This window comes from Anolis carolinensis, chromosome 5, assembly GCF_035594765.1.
Source record: "Anolis carolinensis isolate JA03-04 chromosome 5, rAnoCar3.1.pri, whole genome shotgun sequence".
Lineage (NCBI taxonomy): Eukaryota > Metazoa > Chordata > Lepidosauria > Squamata > Dactyloidae > Anolis > Anolis carolinensis.
Genome location: NC_085845.1, coordinates 25,182,755 through 25,198,439, shown reverse-complemented (window position 1 = coordinate 25,198,439; position 15,685 = coordinate 25,182,755). Strand labels below are relative to the sequence as shown.

The following is a 15,685-nucleotide window of genomic DNA, read 5'->3' as shown; positions in this document are numbered from 1 at the left end:
TGAGCTCCCTCTGTCAGCTCCAGCTCCATGCAGGGACATGAGAGAAGCCTCCCACAAGGATGGTAAAAACATCAAAACATCAGGGCGTCCCCTGGGCAACGTCCTTGCAGATGGCCAATTCTCTCACACCAGAAGAGACTTGCAGTTTCTCAAGTCGCTCCTGACATGAGAAAAAAATTCTCTGAAACATTTGCAAAACACAAAGTCTGCTGTATTTTCTTTCAGATAAATTCTGGAACCTGTGTTACAGAATCTGTATACACAACTGTACAGGCTTTGAGGACAGTGGAATATTCATAAGGCAAAACTGTTTTTAATATGCAGGTTTTGGGGGAAGGTAGTCAGCAGGGTAGCTGCACTCAAAAGGTCATTCAGATTTTGCTTTATGGTGTTATTATAGTTAGAATAGTGGTCATTAGATTATACTGTAATGAAACCCCAGGGTTTGCTAGGAACAGGAAATGCAGTAGAAGGCAAAAAATTTTGAAAAATGAAAAGGCTTTTGAAAACTTTAACTTGTCTCCACCCAGTGAGAAGCGCACAGGTGGCTTTGTAGACAGACAGCAGAAAATGTCTTAGTCTCTGTATTGCCATGGATAGTGATAAATCCATTCAGTGTATTGGGCAGAGCAAAACAACAGAAGGCAAATTGAGTAGAATTATTATCTTATTCTGTACTTTCTGTGCTTTTGTTTATGCCTCACCTTTAAAGCGGGGACTCAAAGAGAACAAGAGAAAATAAATTCATTCTTGCATAATGAATCAGTCGCCTTAAGGGTACAGTTCTGTTGCTGGTTGAAAACTAGTTCACAGGCCCTAGGATGTGGTATAGAAACAACTCTGCTGGCAGGCAAGGAGGCTGGCCATCAGGATAGTACTCACACTGTTGGAAGGTCTCCAGGATGCCTACGGAAGTCTCTTGCTGGTATATATGTACTGCCAACAGGCTTCTGCCAAAGGTATGTGGAAAATCTGTCCATAGCAGGTGTGGATATAACATCCAAAGCTCCTCATTTCCCTGACATGCCTTACCAAAAGCGTAACAATATACCACCTGAGAAAGTGGTCATTTCAACTGGTGTAGTCAGGGTAGGTAAAAAGGAGAAAGTTGTCAATGTAAGAAAAAAAGAGAAAACTGCTCCTGCCTCAAATAGCTATCCTCAGCAAAACGACAGAGCCGAAGATTCCACTAAACTCCCTGTGAAGTTGTGAGAAAAATTGAAACAAATCTTCAGTTGTAAAGGAGAATGGCTGACTCCAAGACTATGAAATCTAGTTCTCTGAAACTTGGTGGGCATATTAAGGGGACACTGAAGGTTTGAACCCGGAGTTATTTGTTTCTTAATGCCATTATTAAATTTGATGATTTAAATCTATACAGATCTATATGTAGAAGCCATCACTTTTCTCCTTATACATAGAATTACAAGCATCTCTCAAGCTATATAACCTATCATATGAAGTTTTAAAAAATACAAGTTTGTACCCAGGATTAATCTAGGAAAGGAAATGACCGACCCATTAGTTGGTCACATACAGCTCCCAAATGAGACCACTCAGACATATCATCAATCAGCTATTATCTATTATGGACAATGATGCTGTTTTCTCAAGAGCTCGGTGTTGTAATTCCTTGAGTTTGGCATCCCAGTCGTGTGGGTCTAAGCAAGTGTGATTGTCCTAGAAAACATGGCTATATAAGCTATGGATTTAGTGGTATGTTCAGCATGAAAACTGGGCATGTAAGTATATGTAGTGGTTAGAAGATTTGCAATATAGTGTCTTCTGAGTAGATTTATAGTCTTCAGAAAACGAATTTGTTCTGTTGATAGTTCTAGGCTCTGATTGATAGTTGCAAAGAAGTTGTTGAAATTCTGATGAAATATCTTGAGTGAGTCTCAGAACATCACATGATAGATAGGCATTCCTTCTTGGACCTCACAACAGCAGTCTCTGAAGAAACACCTAGAAAAGAAGATTGGAAAAAGAAGCGGCAGAATTGGAATATTCCACAAACTCCACTTCATTGACAATGAGTTGAACTGAGACAGTGGTTTCCTGACACATTATACACATAACAGCAGGTAATTTCCCAACCTCATGAGGGCTCTCTTAGCCAGTTTATTACATCTTCTTTCTGGTTCCCAGTGAGCATCATTCTACATTACAATACTTCCCTCCCCTATTGTGATGACTCATGGGCCTTGTAGTCCTGTTCCTAGTACTATTGTGGCAGACAAAGAGGAAAACATGGGATTTTCGCCAGTTCAGCCAGAGCCGGAGCCTCTCCACCTGCAGGATGTTGACGTTTGCCCACAAGAATTCAGCCAAACAGGCCTTGGGCAGAACTCCCCCCCGTTTTCCCGGAGGGAAAATTACTCCAAAGATAGAGGAGCCAGAGAGGCTAATCGCAGAAGCATGAGAATCGCTGCCAAACAAATGGCTGATTAGGTCTGCTTCCCTTGGGAAATTCTAAGGAGTCATGCATCTGGACAGAGTTGGGTTTCGCTTCTCGTTCTCTAGGGAAAGAGTTCTGTTGGCGGGAAAACGAGACCCAATATAGGTGCCTAGCGCCAGGGATACTTTGCGGAGTCAATTGATCAGCTTGAGGAGAGAGATCGTGTGTGGACTTCGTAATCCCAGTTCCTTGCTTCCCGGATCAAGTTTCAAGCCTTGCCTTGTCTCACGTTTTGCCACGGACTTTGTTTCATGCTTCATGTTTGCCTCGTTTTAAGTCTTGGATCAAGTCAAGAATCAAGTTAATTCCAGCCTTGTTGTCAAGCTTCATTGGACTATAAAGACTCTGTTGTTTCCCCACACTATTGCTTGGCAAAGTGTGTGTTTCGGTCAAGTGGATTAAAACTTTGAACTCTAATATCTTATATTGGACAATACATTTCTGGACTATATTTGACCTTATCTGAAAGGTCTGCTTCTGAACTATATTCTTCACTTGTTTTTATCAACTTTATATATTTCTTTAATAAAGATATTAGATAGATTCTGGCCTCTGTGTAAGGTTATTGGTGCTCTGCAGCCTGGGTCCTGACACCTATCCATATGTTGAGGAACCAGGCTAAAAATGCCAGTTACTGGGCAGAAGCAGTAACATATGGAGGGGTGACCATGGCAGATGATCTTTCAGAGACCATGACAGTGGCACTGTGGCTAATGCTTGATGGTACTGCACAGAAGGAGGAACCAGTAACCATGTCTGAATGCTTTTTACTGCGCAGACACTTTGATGAGTTACTTAGCTACATGTGTTTATTTGTCATGTCTATGGATTCTTTTCGTTTTACTCTGATGAACAAATGTCATTTTAACACAAACCTATAAAAAAAAGTGTTCGCATTTCAGTAAGATACGGATGGAGAACATGTTGTTCTTTTTATGTTTTTCACCTGCAACTCTCATCAGTTCTAGGCAGTATGGTTGATGATAAGGGATAAGACTACTTGGTAGTCCCACAGGTTGCTCGCCACTTAGTCAGATCCATTGTGTGTTATATGATCAGTAGCTTAACTTGTTAGAAGAAAGTTGTTTAAATCCCAAAATCAACAGTAAGTCTTTAAATCAGATTTATATGTCAATAAGCAAGTACATGTAGCATACAATATAAATGTCTCTTTCCATTTTTCTCTATTTCAGTTTGTGGGGACATACATGGACAATTCTTTGACTTGATGAAGCTCTTTGAAGTGGGAGGTTCTCCTGCCAACACACGGTACCTTTTTCTAGGGGACTATGTTGACAGAGGGTACTTCAGTATTGAAGTAAGTGTTGGTTTATCTCCTTCATTCTAAATATATTTTAAATGCAGATTTGTTTTGTTTCATATCAGTGCTCTATACTTGCAAGTGCATGACTCGATTCCACTTTTGTGTGTGTGTAGCAAACATTGTAGAGAAGACGGTACACATTTCATAGATTAAAAACCAGAACAACAAGATGGGATTGTGGTCAAAATGAAAAAGTTCTTAATGAAAAAGAACACACAAACTAGGAATGGTTGCAGGACTTAGCTTTTGCCCAAGCCTACTGAGAAGGGCAAGATTCAGTACCCTCTTTTCCACTCCTAAAATTATTGAATGCAAACTACTTTTTCAATTTGAACTCAGTTTGTAGCAACTGTGAAATAAGTTGAAGGAAAAGGGAAATTTGAGGAGAGAGAAACTGGGACAACTGAGAAAGCAGGAACACAAAGGATTAATCCAGATGGTCACTACCAAATCTGGACAGTTACTACCGTGGTTATGAGATGGTTTTGCAAACGAAGTCCACTGAATTGTTGACAATAACGTGTATATTTGATTTCTGACCAGATAATTATTTACCCTAAATTTCATTTTTTTTAAAATGTGAACAATTAGATAGAACGTTACATTTACCACAGCTAGAATAATTATTTTCTCAAGTCATGAATCAATGATTTACATCCTGCATATATCACAAGTCGCTTCACAACCTGGGGATCACAACCAGATCCAGTGAAGACATCTGCCCTTGTGCTTTTCTACTCTGCTGCTGAATACGCATGCCCAGTGTGGAACACATATCACCACGTTGAAACAGTGGATGTGCCTCTTAATGAGACATGCCGCATTATCACAGGATGTCTGCGCCCTATGCCACTGGAGAAGTTATACTGTTTAGCCAGTATTGCACCACCTGACATCTGTTGGGAAGTAGCAACATATAATGAAAGAACTAAGGCATTGACATCTCCAGCCCATCCTTTGTTTGGGTATCAGTCATCAAACCAATGCCTTAAATCAAGAAATAGTTTCCTAAGATCTACAGAGACACTTGCAGGAACACCTCAGCAAGCAAGAGTCCAAAAGTGGCAGCTTAAAACCCAGAACCTCAATCCATGGCTGATACTGGATGAGGAACTCCCTCCTGGTCACACAGAAGACTAGGTGACTTGGAAGCCGCTGAACAGACATCGCTCTGGCACTATGAGATGCAGAACTAATCTTAATGAATGGAGCTACAAAGTAGAATCCACGATGTGCAAGTGTGGAGAGGAGCAGACCACAGACCACTTGATACAGTGCAGCCTGAGCCCTACCACATGCACAATGGAGAACCTTCTCACAATGGCAACAGAGGCACTCTAAGTGGCCAGATTTTGGTCAAAGGACATTTAGTATAATGCCAAGTTTTTGACTTTGTGTTTTTTAAATACATTATAACTGTATCCTCAGGTCACTTCGGACACGATAAATAAATAATCCTGCATATACCCCAGAAGTTTACATTAAAAAGAAAGCACAACACACAAAATAAATATGTATTGCAATGATATAGCCACAATAAAACACAAATTAATGGTTAAAATGCTAAAATAAGCCCTAAGAATTCTCTAGATTGGAAGAGGCTTCTTATTTAGCTGCTAAGTAAAATGTTGCTTGCATAGTTTTCTTCTCTTCTTGTGAAGGAGCCAGCTACTTAAGCACACATATGGATACACACACAGGCACATAATAAAAGTTAAGAGTTTAGTAAAGCATTTACTATACTGTCCACAAACCCTGGCTGCAGTTCTAGTGTTCTTAATAAGCAACTCTTTGTGTTACTCAATAGCAAGATTAATTTTGCGCAGTAAGCATGATCTTCTGTAATCACTTTGGGAAGGGGAAGAGTGAATTTTGCCATTGTTTGACATCACTTAGGAAGAGATTAAAATACTTTTTCTGAAAGATTCCTTTCAACTAAGCAAGAAGCAGTGAATTGTCTTTTAAACCCAAGAAATAATCTTAAATTAGTATTAACTGCCACTTGTGAAGTAATCCACCATAAAATTGGAATCATTATTCCAACATAAAAATATTTCATCCTTTATGCCTTCAGTAGCATTGATTGTTACTGTTTGTTACTGTTGCATGCAATTAATTGTTATGATTGTCTTCTTAATCAAACAAAATGTAGATACATTGACCATTACAATAAGTGTAGTTTGCACATCAAGCAAGGTATACATTCAGTTATGAGAAGAAAAAAGAAAGATATTTTCTATCATAAAATATGTTCAAGACTTGTTAAAGATGTTAGGTCGTGGTTTCATTTGATATTAATATCATTGCTTGTAGCTTTAAGCACAGAGCTTACTGTTTTCCCAAGATACCAGTCCCTATAATCCATTTTAAAAACACTTTTTGTAACATTGTTCATCAAAGAAATAACAGTTTGTGTGGTTTATAGGATTTAAAGTTAACAGTAAAGTAGGAAGAATTGTGAAGATTCTGGAGGGTTCGATTTGGTCTTGCAATTGCCTTGACAATATGGGGAACAGGGTTGAATTAAATTCAGCAGAAGTTCAGTCAGTCATCCACATGTGAACATGACCCCCTACAAAAGTGAAAATCCACAAATTACAAACATGTTTTTACTTGAGAGAACACCTTTTTAGGAATCTCTAGGTACTCCAGCATGGCTCTATTGTCAACTTATGGCAGCAAGCCAAACACCCTATCTTTTAAAAATAGCCAACTGCTGAAAGACTTTTGTGCTTCATGTGAGAACAAAAAGATCAGGATCTTTTTCGATTGAAGAGCAAAAGAATGTTCAAAAGAGTTGATTTTGCACACAATGGATGTTTTATTTTTCACAGAAAACATTTTAAATCAAAACACAGTGTTTTTGTGCAAAAAGACCTTGACATAGTTTTTACCAAAAAATCACAACATGCAAACATTTGCAAAACTTTACATAATTCACCCAGTGAAAAGAAAGCCCCCCCCCCAAAGAATGAATTACTAAAGGTGTTACACTATTTTACCTGTTTTCTTGCTGAGTTTGTGAAGACAACCAGAGAAATTCTGGATTCAGTAAAATCTTTCACCAACAGGATTTTTTATGCTCAAAAGCCAAAGCAAAAATCAGTTACTAGCATTTATGTGCAAAAATGAAATTGCTACACAGAAAACTTTTTTCTGCAGAAAAAGTATTTGCTCTGTGCAGAAAATCCCACATTTTCATAACAAAAGCACTTGGCAGAGTACGCCTCAGCTTATAAATTGTTCTCAAAAAGTGTAGCTTTCAATGAATCTCTCCCAGTGGAGAGAAAAATTACATGGGTTTTTCATTTTTTCAGGCAGAAAGAATACTTGCAAGAATTAATCAGTCATGCTAATGCCATTGTCAATTCTCTTTTTAAAAACCAGTTTGCCCTTTGCGTCAACAGAATAAAATTCCTAGTGGACTATCATACTTCAATCACTTTGCATGTTGCCTCTATACTTTTTTCTTTTCTTTCTTAAAAACTTCACTACGTTCTTGAATTTCACATTGTTACTGAGTCAGTGGAGCCCCTGGTTGTGCAGTGGGTTAAACCGCTGAGTTGCTGACCAAAAGGTCTGTGGTTTAAATTCGGGGAGCAGGGTGAGCGCCTGCTGTTAGCCACGGCTTCTCCCAACCTAGCAGTTTGAAAACATACAAATATGAGTAGATCAATAGGTACCGCTCCAGCGGGGAGGTAACAGCGCTCCATGCAGTCGTGCTGGCCACACGATCTTGGAGGTGTCTTTGGCTCTTCAGCTAAGAAATTGAGATGAGCACTGTAAGGACTATTAACAACTGAGGTTCTTTCAGGCAGGGGGAATCTTTTTATCCCACCGCTGCCACCAATTTGTGAGGGACTAAGAATGACTACCACCAATTTGTAAAGATGCAACCACCAATTGGCAAGGAGGTGCCTCCTATTTCAGCAATGCGTGACCACCAAAGACTCAGGGAGGAGACCTTTTACTTTTTCTTTCTTTCTTCTTCTTCTTCTTCACTTTAGATGGTAGCGTAACTTAGTTTAGAATATATGCGACAGAGGCTTGGATGTTGAAAGAACAATAAGAAGTTTATTCAGGCACAGAGCTTAGTGGTTATAATGTAGTTTCTCACTTAGAGTTACACTTTCTTCAACAGTTGCAACAACATATGATGAATCCACTTTCAAAAGACTTTCTCCTTTCCTTGATCAGTTTAAACCTTTTTCTTCTCTTACAACTGATGCTATCAACTGATCACTTTGGAACTAACTGGGATTGCTTCCCCTTATCACTCAACTCCACTACTAACTCAAATAAGTCACTTGACCTATTTAAAATGACTCAAACTAGAGATCTGAACTTCCCTGGTTCTCACTAGAACCAGTCTTTCCCTGTGATTCCTTGATCACAGGCTGAGATTTGAACTTCCCTGGTTTCCCTAAACCAGGAACCAGTCTTTCCCTGTGACTCCTTGATCACAGACTGACTCTCTTTTCAAAATCTGCTCTCTTTTCCAAGTGGCAGTTGGCTCCGCCTATGTTTCTATGGCAACTTGCCTCAGAATGCTGAGCTGGCTACCATCCCCCACGCACTGGTAACTCTAATACTTACCCATTCCAAACATATACCTATAATTAAACCTAACAACTGTAAACCAAAATTCATACTTCATTACAAGCACCAACCCCCAGAGTCAGACACGACTAGACTTAATGTCAAGGGAAAATCTTTATCTTTACTTACTGAGTCAGAATTTTAGAGCAATCTATATTTCAATTTTTACCTTGTGATGACATGAAGACATGGAATCTGTTGTGAATCCAAACCTAGTTGAAGGGCTTGGACTCAAAAATCCTTCCAATTCTGTTGCGTCTATCTTTCCATGGTGGGTGGAATTATCCTTGTATGTTGGCTGCAAATAATTTGTGCTGAAGGAAACATCCCTGTTGTTGTAAGAACTGGAAATTAAACGAAGTGGGCGGAAAAAAACTTAATGCATTGGAAAGGACAATAAAGTGTTTTAAACTTCTGTTAAGTTCACATAGCAAAAAAGAAATGTAATATGGAACAGCACAATAGTATCTCCACACTCTTTATAAATCATAATTTTAATATAGAATTGTTTACTTTTCAAGGCACTAAGGAAAGATGATGAGCTTTGTTCTATCTTAGATGGCAAAGCTCTGCTTTTTTGTGCTTATTAATTCTTTTGTCTCTTTGTTTCTTCCTCTCTTGGTACATTACTTCTTCCTGCAAAATTGTAAGAAGAATATACTCAATGATAACCACTGATTATGTTTAGCATACATGTTAGAAATATGATGAAATGAGGACTGTTCTCTAGGAGTACTTTCTGTTTATGTTAGTACTAGACTTTCCAATTTGTGACCTATATATATTCAACACAGAATTTTGCTAATGTAATACAATTTATTTTTTAATCTAATGGTTAATAACTAAACACATTAACCCATTTCTATTAACAACCCTTGCTCTGGCCAAAGTACTTTATTTGTATTACTTTTGCTGTAGTCCTTGCAGCACATTTTTAAGGTGACCAGATGATATTTGCACCTCAGTATTCCATATGTGAGTGGAAACTGAAGCTCAAATAGAGTAACTTTCCTAAAAGCTAAACTGACCTGGGACTTACTCATTTGTATGTCACAGTCACACATTGGTGCATGCCCAGTTCTTGCCAAAGCCTAATTTTGCCACCTTAGGCAGGCAGCTGAAAGAAAAGACAAGGATGACAAAGAAAGAATTAATGGGGACAGATTTATTAAGATTTTGATAGGTTGCCACAGTTGAAAATTCTGAACTTGTATTGTTTGTTCACAAGTTGTACAATCCCATGCAGCTAGCATCTAACTGCCATAGGACTGGTAGCATTGGTCCCTAGTAGTATATTCTGGGAAACAATAAATATTGAAAGCCCAAGAAGCAATGTGCTAGTCCCCAAATGATCAATCTTTTTCAACTCAAGGATAATTGGGATGGAGTTTGGGGCTGCTCTAAAGCACTCAGTAAAGTCAAAGGCCCACATGGAACAGGTCCAATGCAAAGTGAGTAAGCTAAATGTATTTCTTACAAGTTCCAAATTTTCCCCACCAAATGTACCAAGCACTCCTCAATACTGTGGATGTCCATTCGAGAGTAAGCAGGAAGCAACTGCTTCCTAATCTGCAATGAGGAACTCAAGTACATGCTACAGGCTTCTGTATTTCAAAGCACAGTGCAGCAGGAAAGCCATAAGATGGACAGCACATACTTTTCTTTTCCACTATTCCTTCTGTATAAGTCCATCTCACAAATACATAAATGAGCCTTAAAATATAGAATATAACTCTGGAAGGAACTTGGCAACCTTGGTAGGCTATATTTGAATGTAAGAGCTTGTGACTCTAGGCTCCCATTCTCTTCAGATTCTGATATGTCGGGTGGGAATCCAAAATGCATTTCTTTCCCTTATAAAATTGGATCTTTAATTTGCTAAACATTATCTTCTAGAGTTACAGGAGAATGAACGTCCCTTTCAGGGCCATAAGCCCTTAGTCCTAACTCCTTCTGTGAACACATTCCAGCTTGTCAATCTTTTTGGAAAATATGGAGTCTTGAATTGAGAACTGTAATCCTGATGAGGTTTAAGCAAATCTTGGGAAAAACATTTGCAGTAATATTTGCTAGAGGAGAAAGAAACGGTGACAGAAACCTGTAAAGAGTTCTGCATTCACCTTTTTCCTCTGTCACCCAAAACCTTGAGACTTGAAAAGCCAGCTGGGAGTAAGAATATTTTCATGTGGCTTCCCACCATAGATCTTTAGAACTGGAATATTTGTGAAAGAAGATGATGCCCAGAAATTTCCAGGCTGACCTCCAAGTAAAATCCATTCAGAACAGACTTGTATTTCATCTTATGCTTATGCTTCTAAGAATCAGCAGCTACAATTTTAAGTGTGTGTATATACAAGCCACATTCTGTAAGCAAGATACATTCTTCAGCTGGCTTTTCATAAACTTCCAGTGTGCTAAAGAGAAACATGGGGGGGGGGAATACACAGCACAGTATTTAGTTTGAAGTGCTCTTTATTATGAATCAAATAGTATCCTGGGATTTGAGGGGAAGAGATGAAAGATTTCAGCTATCCTAAAACACCTTTGTAAAGAGAATGCGATGGAATGACTACCAGAGTTTAAGTGCCTCCACAATTCCAGTGCCCCATCAATAAGGATGTGATGAGGTATTTACTAGTCATGTGCATGAAATTCGTTTCCCCCATTTCATTCATTTATTTCATTCCTTCAGAGGCATGGAATGGGAAAGCCCCTCCCGGTACAAAAATAAACTCGACACGAAAGCAAGCGGGAGCAGGTACTGGCTCCAAGTCTGCTTTTTGACATCACAGTTATAGAGGAGAGAAGAGGGATTGCGCTCAGGGTGAAAACTAGCCAGCTCCACCACCATTTCTCGCCTCCATTTCCCCCTTCAATCAGGAAACCTACCTTACTTAGCATGGGGCTGAAATGCAGTGTGTTTGCTGGTGGCTTGCCAGGGCTTGCTAGCCCATCGCATTTGTCGGTGGCCTTCCTCCTCGACTGTGCAGGCCCAGTTTCTAGAGTAAGCGGTGCTCAATTGCAGGCCTTGGCAGGCACAGGCGCTTTGGGCCTCATGCCACACATGCACTCTCCTCAGAAAGAGCATGTGTGTGGCATGCAGACCAAAAAAGCACTCGTGCCTGCCAGTGCCTTTCTAGGCCTGCACAGTTGTGGAGCAAGGCTTCTGGCAAACGCGATGGGTCTTCAGCCCTTCAACTCCCCAGATGAAAGTGAGGCAAACACTGATAAAAAGCCTCCTTAAAGCATGCTCCAGGAAGGGGAACCTGGGTGGGGAACCCCCCCCCCCCAATAATGGGCAGAAAGAAAACAGATATTCCGGCATCGAAAAACGAAAAAATATCTACCTTCCTAATTTCAGGAGGCTCCATAAAAACAGATTGGGCCCCCCACTGAAAGCCAGGACACAAAACAGCTCAAGGTTTACCCTGAATGCACAAGACTAGTATTTACTGGGATAATACCACTTTAAACTGAGTGGACAGGGGCAGCAGAGGCTTTTCTATAACTTGTTCCTATTTCAGACCAGCACATAGCAAATGAATGTGTCTGTGTGAAGCATTGTTGGCTAGCCACCTACTGACTGGAATAATGGCATCAAAGAATAATAGAAGAATGAGTACATGGAGAGAAACACTTCTGGGAACTTCAATAGAAGACTGCAATCTGAAGCAATACTATTTGAGAATTAGTCAGAGTAAGAGTCATGCAGCAAAGCTTGCTGGTTCCACCTTTGATTGAAGTCTGACATCATTTTGCAAAATGTTATTCTACTCTACCTAATCTCATTTATTAATATCCAGTCTATCTATCAGGGTAAGAACTAAGTTTGTGACAGAAATGCAAACAATACTGCTGGAAAGCAATAAATTGTAACATTAGGGGACAATTAGAAACAAATATGTTAGCATGTTTTAGCCAAGTAATGATTAAAAACATTTAAAATATATTACTGGAACATACAAGACATACACTATGAAATGATTATTCCACAGTAGCCAGCTTGTGGACTAAATAAGAAAATCATTGCCTTCCAGAGAAACAAGAACTAAGTGGAAACTGGGTTAGTCTGTTGAAAAGAGTTCCACATCTTGAGAGTAACCAATGTGAAAGTATATCTCACATACCCTAACCAAACATGCTTATGAGGGTAGTGCGATAGAGAGACAGAGAGAAAGAGAGAGATCTCAGGGCAGCAGTGCACAAAAGACCTATGCAAATAGAATACAAGGCATTTAGCCATGATGTTTATGATTTTGATGTATCAGTCTTCTATTTTCCAAGGTAAGCCTATCATGCTCTGTCAGACATGTCCCATGAGCTTGGTTTCCCGGCCTTTGATCATCTGGGTCACCTTTTCTGGATACATTCCAGCTTGTCAGTATCAGTCTTTCAGCAGATCACATAGATAGAGGGAGACAAGCAAAACCAAGATTTTTTTCTAGTTCATTCAATCATTGACAAATAAAGGCATCTTTCCAAGAAAACATAAAGTCAGCCAAATGGAAGTTCTTTCAGTGTTTTTAATTTTAATTACAAAATAATAATAATAATAATAATAATAATAATAATAATAATAATAATAATAATAATAATAATGAGGTGAGGGAAGAAGGAAAATACACACTGAAGAATGTTAAGGAAATTATTCAATGTATTAATGACAAGCCCTGGTGAATAGGCACCTGAAAAAGTCAAATTGCCCACCCATTCTAAGATATTTAGTTCCTCTTGTCATGTAACTTAACATAGGTACACACTGCATTTAGGACTACCAGTCATATGGAGAGAAAAGGTAAAGGTTTTCCCCTGACATTAAGTCTAGTCATGTCCAACTCTGTGGATTGGTGTTCAACTCCATTTTTAAGCCACAGAGCCAGCGTTGTCCATAGACACCTCCAAGGTCATGTGACCGGCATGACTTCATGGAGCACTGTTACCTTCCTGCCAAAGCAGTACCTATTGATCTACTAATGTTTGCATGTTTTCAAACTGCTAGGTTGGCAGAAGCTGGGGCTGATAGCGGGAGCTCACCCCACTCCCCGAATTCGAACCACCAACCTTTCAGTCAGCAAGTACAGCAGCTCAGCAGTTTAATCCGCTGCACCACCAGGGTTTTCCATATGAAGATGGGGCAGGAAAAAAAAAGGTAGTGGTCATATTAATGCCATATGTGTTGAAATAGAAGTGCCTTCCAGATGTGTAAAGCTATTATTCTCACCTATATTTGGAGTTATGGGAATCATATTCCCATGTATCTGGAAGCTACTAAGTTGAGAAATTCTGATTTCTTTTACACAAGGAAAGCAGTTTAGATAACAAGTTCCTTCTCTTTTATATAGCAGTTTCCCAAATATACCAAAGAACTAGAAAACAAGTATTCATAATTCATAAGTAATTGTGCTGCCAACCTATCTGGGCTCTCCAGCCCTACAAGTAACAATTACAATTTTACATTTTAAAAACAAGTTAGCTGAAGCTCCTTCAGTTTGATACTGAACAGGGAGCCATCCTATATAGAGGAGGGGCAGTAACAGACTTCAATACCAGGAAGCTTGTATGACTCACAGTGTAGTGACTACCTTACACTGACTGAAAAGAAATGAAAAAAATAATAATTGCCTATCAGGCTTGGGCTGCAAGATAGAATTCAATTTATACAGTGCGACCATGCACTGCTATATAAGAAGAACGCCTCTCTACTCTGCAGTATTTTCCATCTGTTCTCTAAGTTATGGCCTTTTCTTCTGAAAATTTCATTTAGTTACTACTGAAGTCATCTAATCCTTGATCTGTGAGTTAGGATTCTTAACTCCCACTGACTCACCTCCACTGCCATATATTGGGACAGCCAAATCTGACAGTTTCATTTTGTCCCATCTTACATTAATTCGATTTTCGATAGATTTTTTTCAACTTTTGTGGAGTTTTTAGCCAAAGAAGAAATTGAGTGGAAGTGTCACCCATCCTTGTTGCAAACATATTATTCAATAAACCTACAATAGTGTCTCAGCTGGCACAGATGCAACACAAAAATGTCTCAGATCACTATTTTGCTCATACGGCCAGCATATTGGAAGATCTGAGATATGCTTCACTGAAAATCCTCACAGTCTGTGGTTGTAGTACACTTTGCAAAATAGAGAGTTTTTAAATAGTCTGCATGTTTCTTGTCTGCAGGAATGATTAGCTTTGCAGACAGTAGTATGTGTAACTAGCTTCCCCACTCTTTCTCTTCGTCATTGATTTTATAAATGCTGATGTATTGTATTTTATGTGGCACCATCATGTGCTGCTCTGCAAGCTGCCCTGAGTGGTGGTGGGATATAAATAAAGTTGTTGTTGTTATGAAGTTAGACAGTTGTTCAGCTCTTTCTCAGTTCTTTCTCGTCTTCTGAAGTTAGACATCAATAAGTCAAGAGCAGGTTATGGGGGCAGAATTATGCGTTTTAACTTCATTCATGAATAAGTTGAGGCTCATTCCAGAGAGAGGGCAAAACACCAATGATACTTCAGGTGGCCCAGGGTTGATGTCCACCATGATTTCCCCACCCAAGCCTTCAAAAACGGCCAAAATCAGCACCACACAGAGAGAATAGAGAGGGCTGGCAATTCTTTTAGGTTCCCTTGTGATGGACTAAACTTTCACCTTTCACCCTTCTACTCAAAGAATAGTTTATTTTATATATGTGTGTGTGTGTGTGTGTTACGGTACAGTACTTACATTGACCTGTGGATAAGTCATTCCAGATATTTGGGACTAACTTTTTGGCTAAAATTTCATGAGTTCTACATGAGTATATACAATACACACTTCTCCCTACTAGATTGGGGTTTTTTTTACCGTAGAGTTCCAGTTATTCGACATAAACAGGCAGGCGGTATGTCAGATAACCAGAATTTTCGGATAGTAGGAAAGCCCTATTATCCCCTCTCGGCAAGTGCGGGTGCTGGCCTGAGGGACGGGCCTTGTCCCTCCGGCTAGCACCCACCCCACTTAGGGAAGCCGGGTGCGTTTTGATAGGCAACGCACACCCGGCTTCTCCAAAATGCGGCCCCAGGTGCTTTCCAAAGGGAATAATCTTGTCCCTCCGGCAAGCACGTCGTATAATACAGTAGGTCGGATAACCGGAAGTCGGATAACCAGAACTCTACTGTACTTTCAAATTTGTTAAACATTATATTTACCCTTGTTTCTATTCATTATGGAAATGTCCTGTTACCTATTCTTACTTTTGCAAGGTGCTGAAAGGAGTGTTGTTGGTTAATATGCTAGCTTTTGCTAATCAGCATCTCATATATGA

The 15,685-nt window shown here is 39.5% G+C and overlaps 1 protein-coding gene across 3 annotated transcripts in view; it reads left to right on the top strand.

Annotated features, from left to right (window-relative positions):
- Window positions 1-15,685, top strand: part of ppp3ca (protein phosphatase 3 catalytic subunit alpha) — a 214,661-nt gene that overhangs the window by 143,372 nt on the left and 55,604 nt on the right. For all 3 annotated transcript variants that reach the window (XM_062982377.1, XM_062982376.1, XM_062982375.1), the window contains exon 3: window positions 3,652-3,776. In XM_062982377.1, the coding sequence (XP_062838447.1) occupies window positions 3,652-3,776 (125 nt within the window). The remainder of the gene's footprint in view (window positions 1-3,651; window positions 3,777-15,685) is intronic.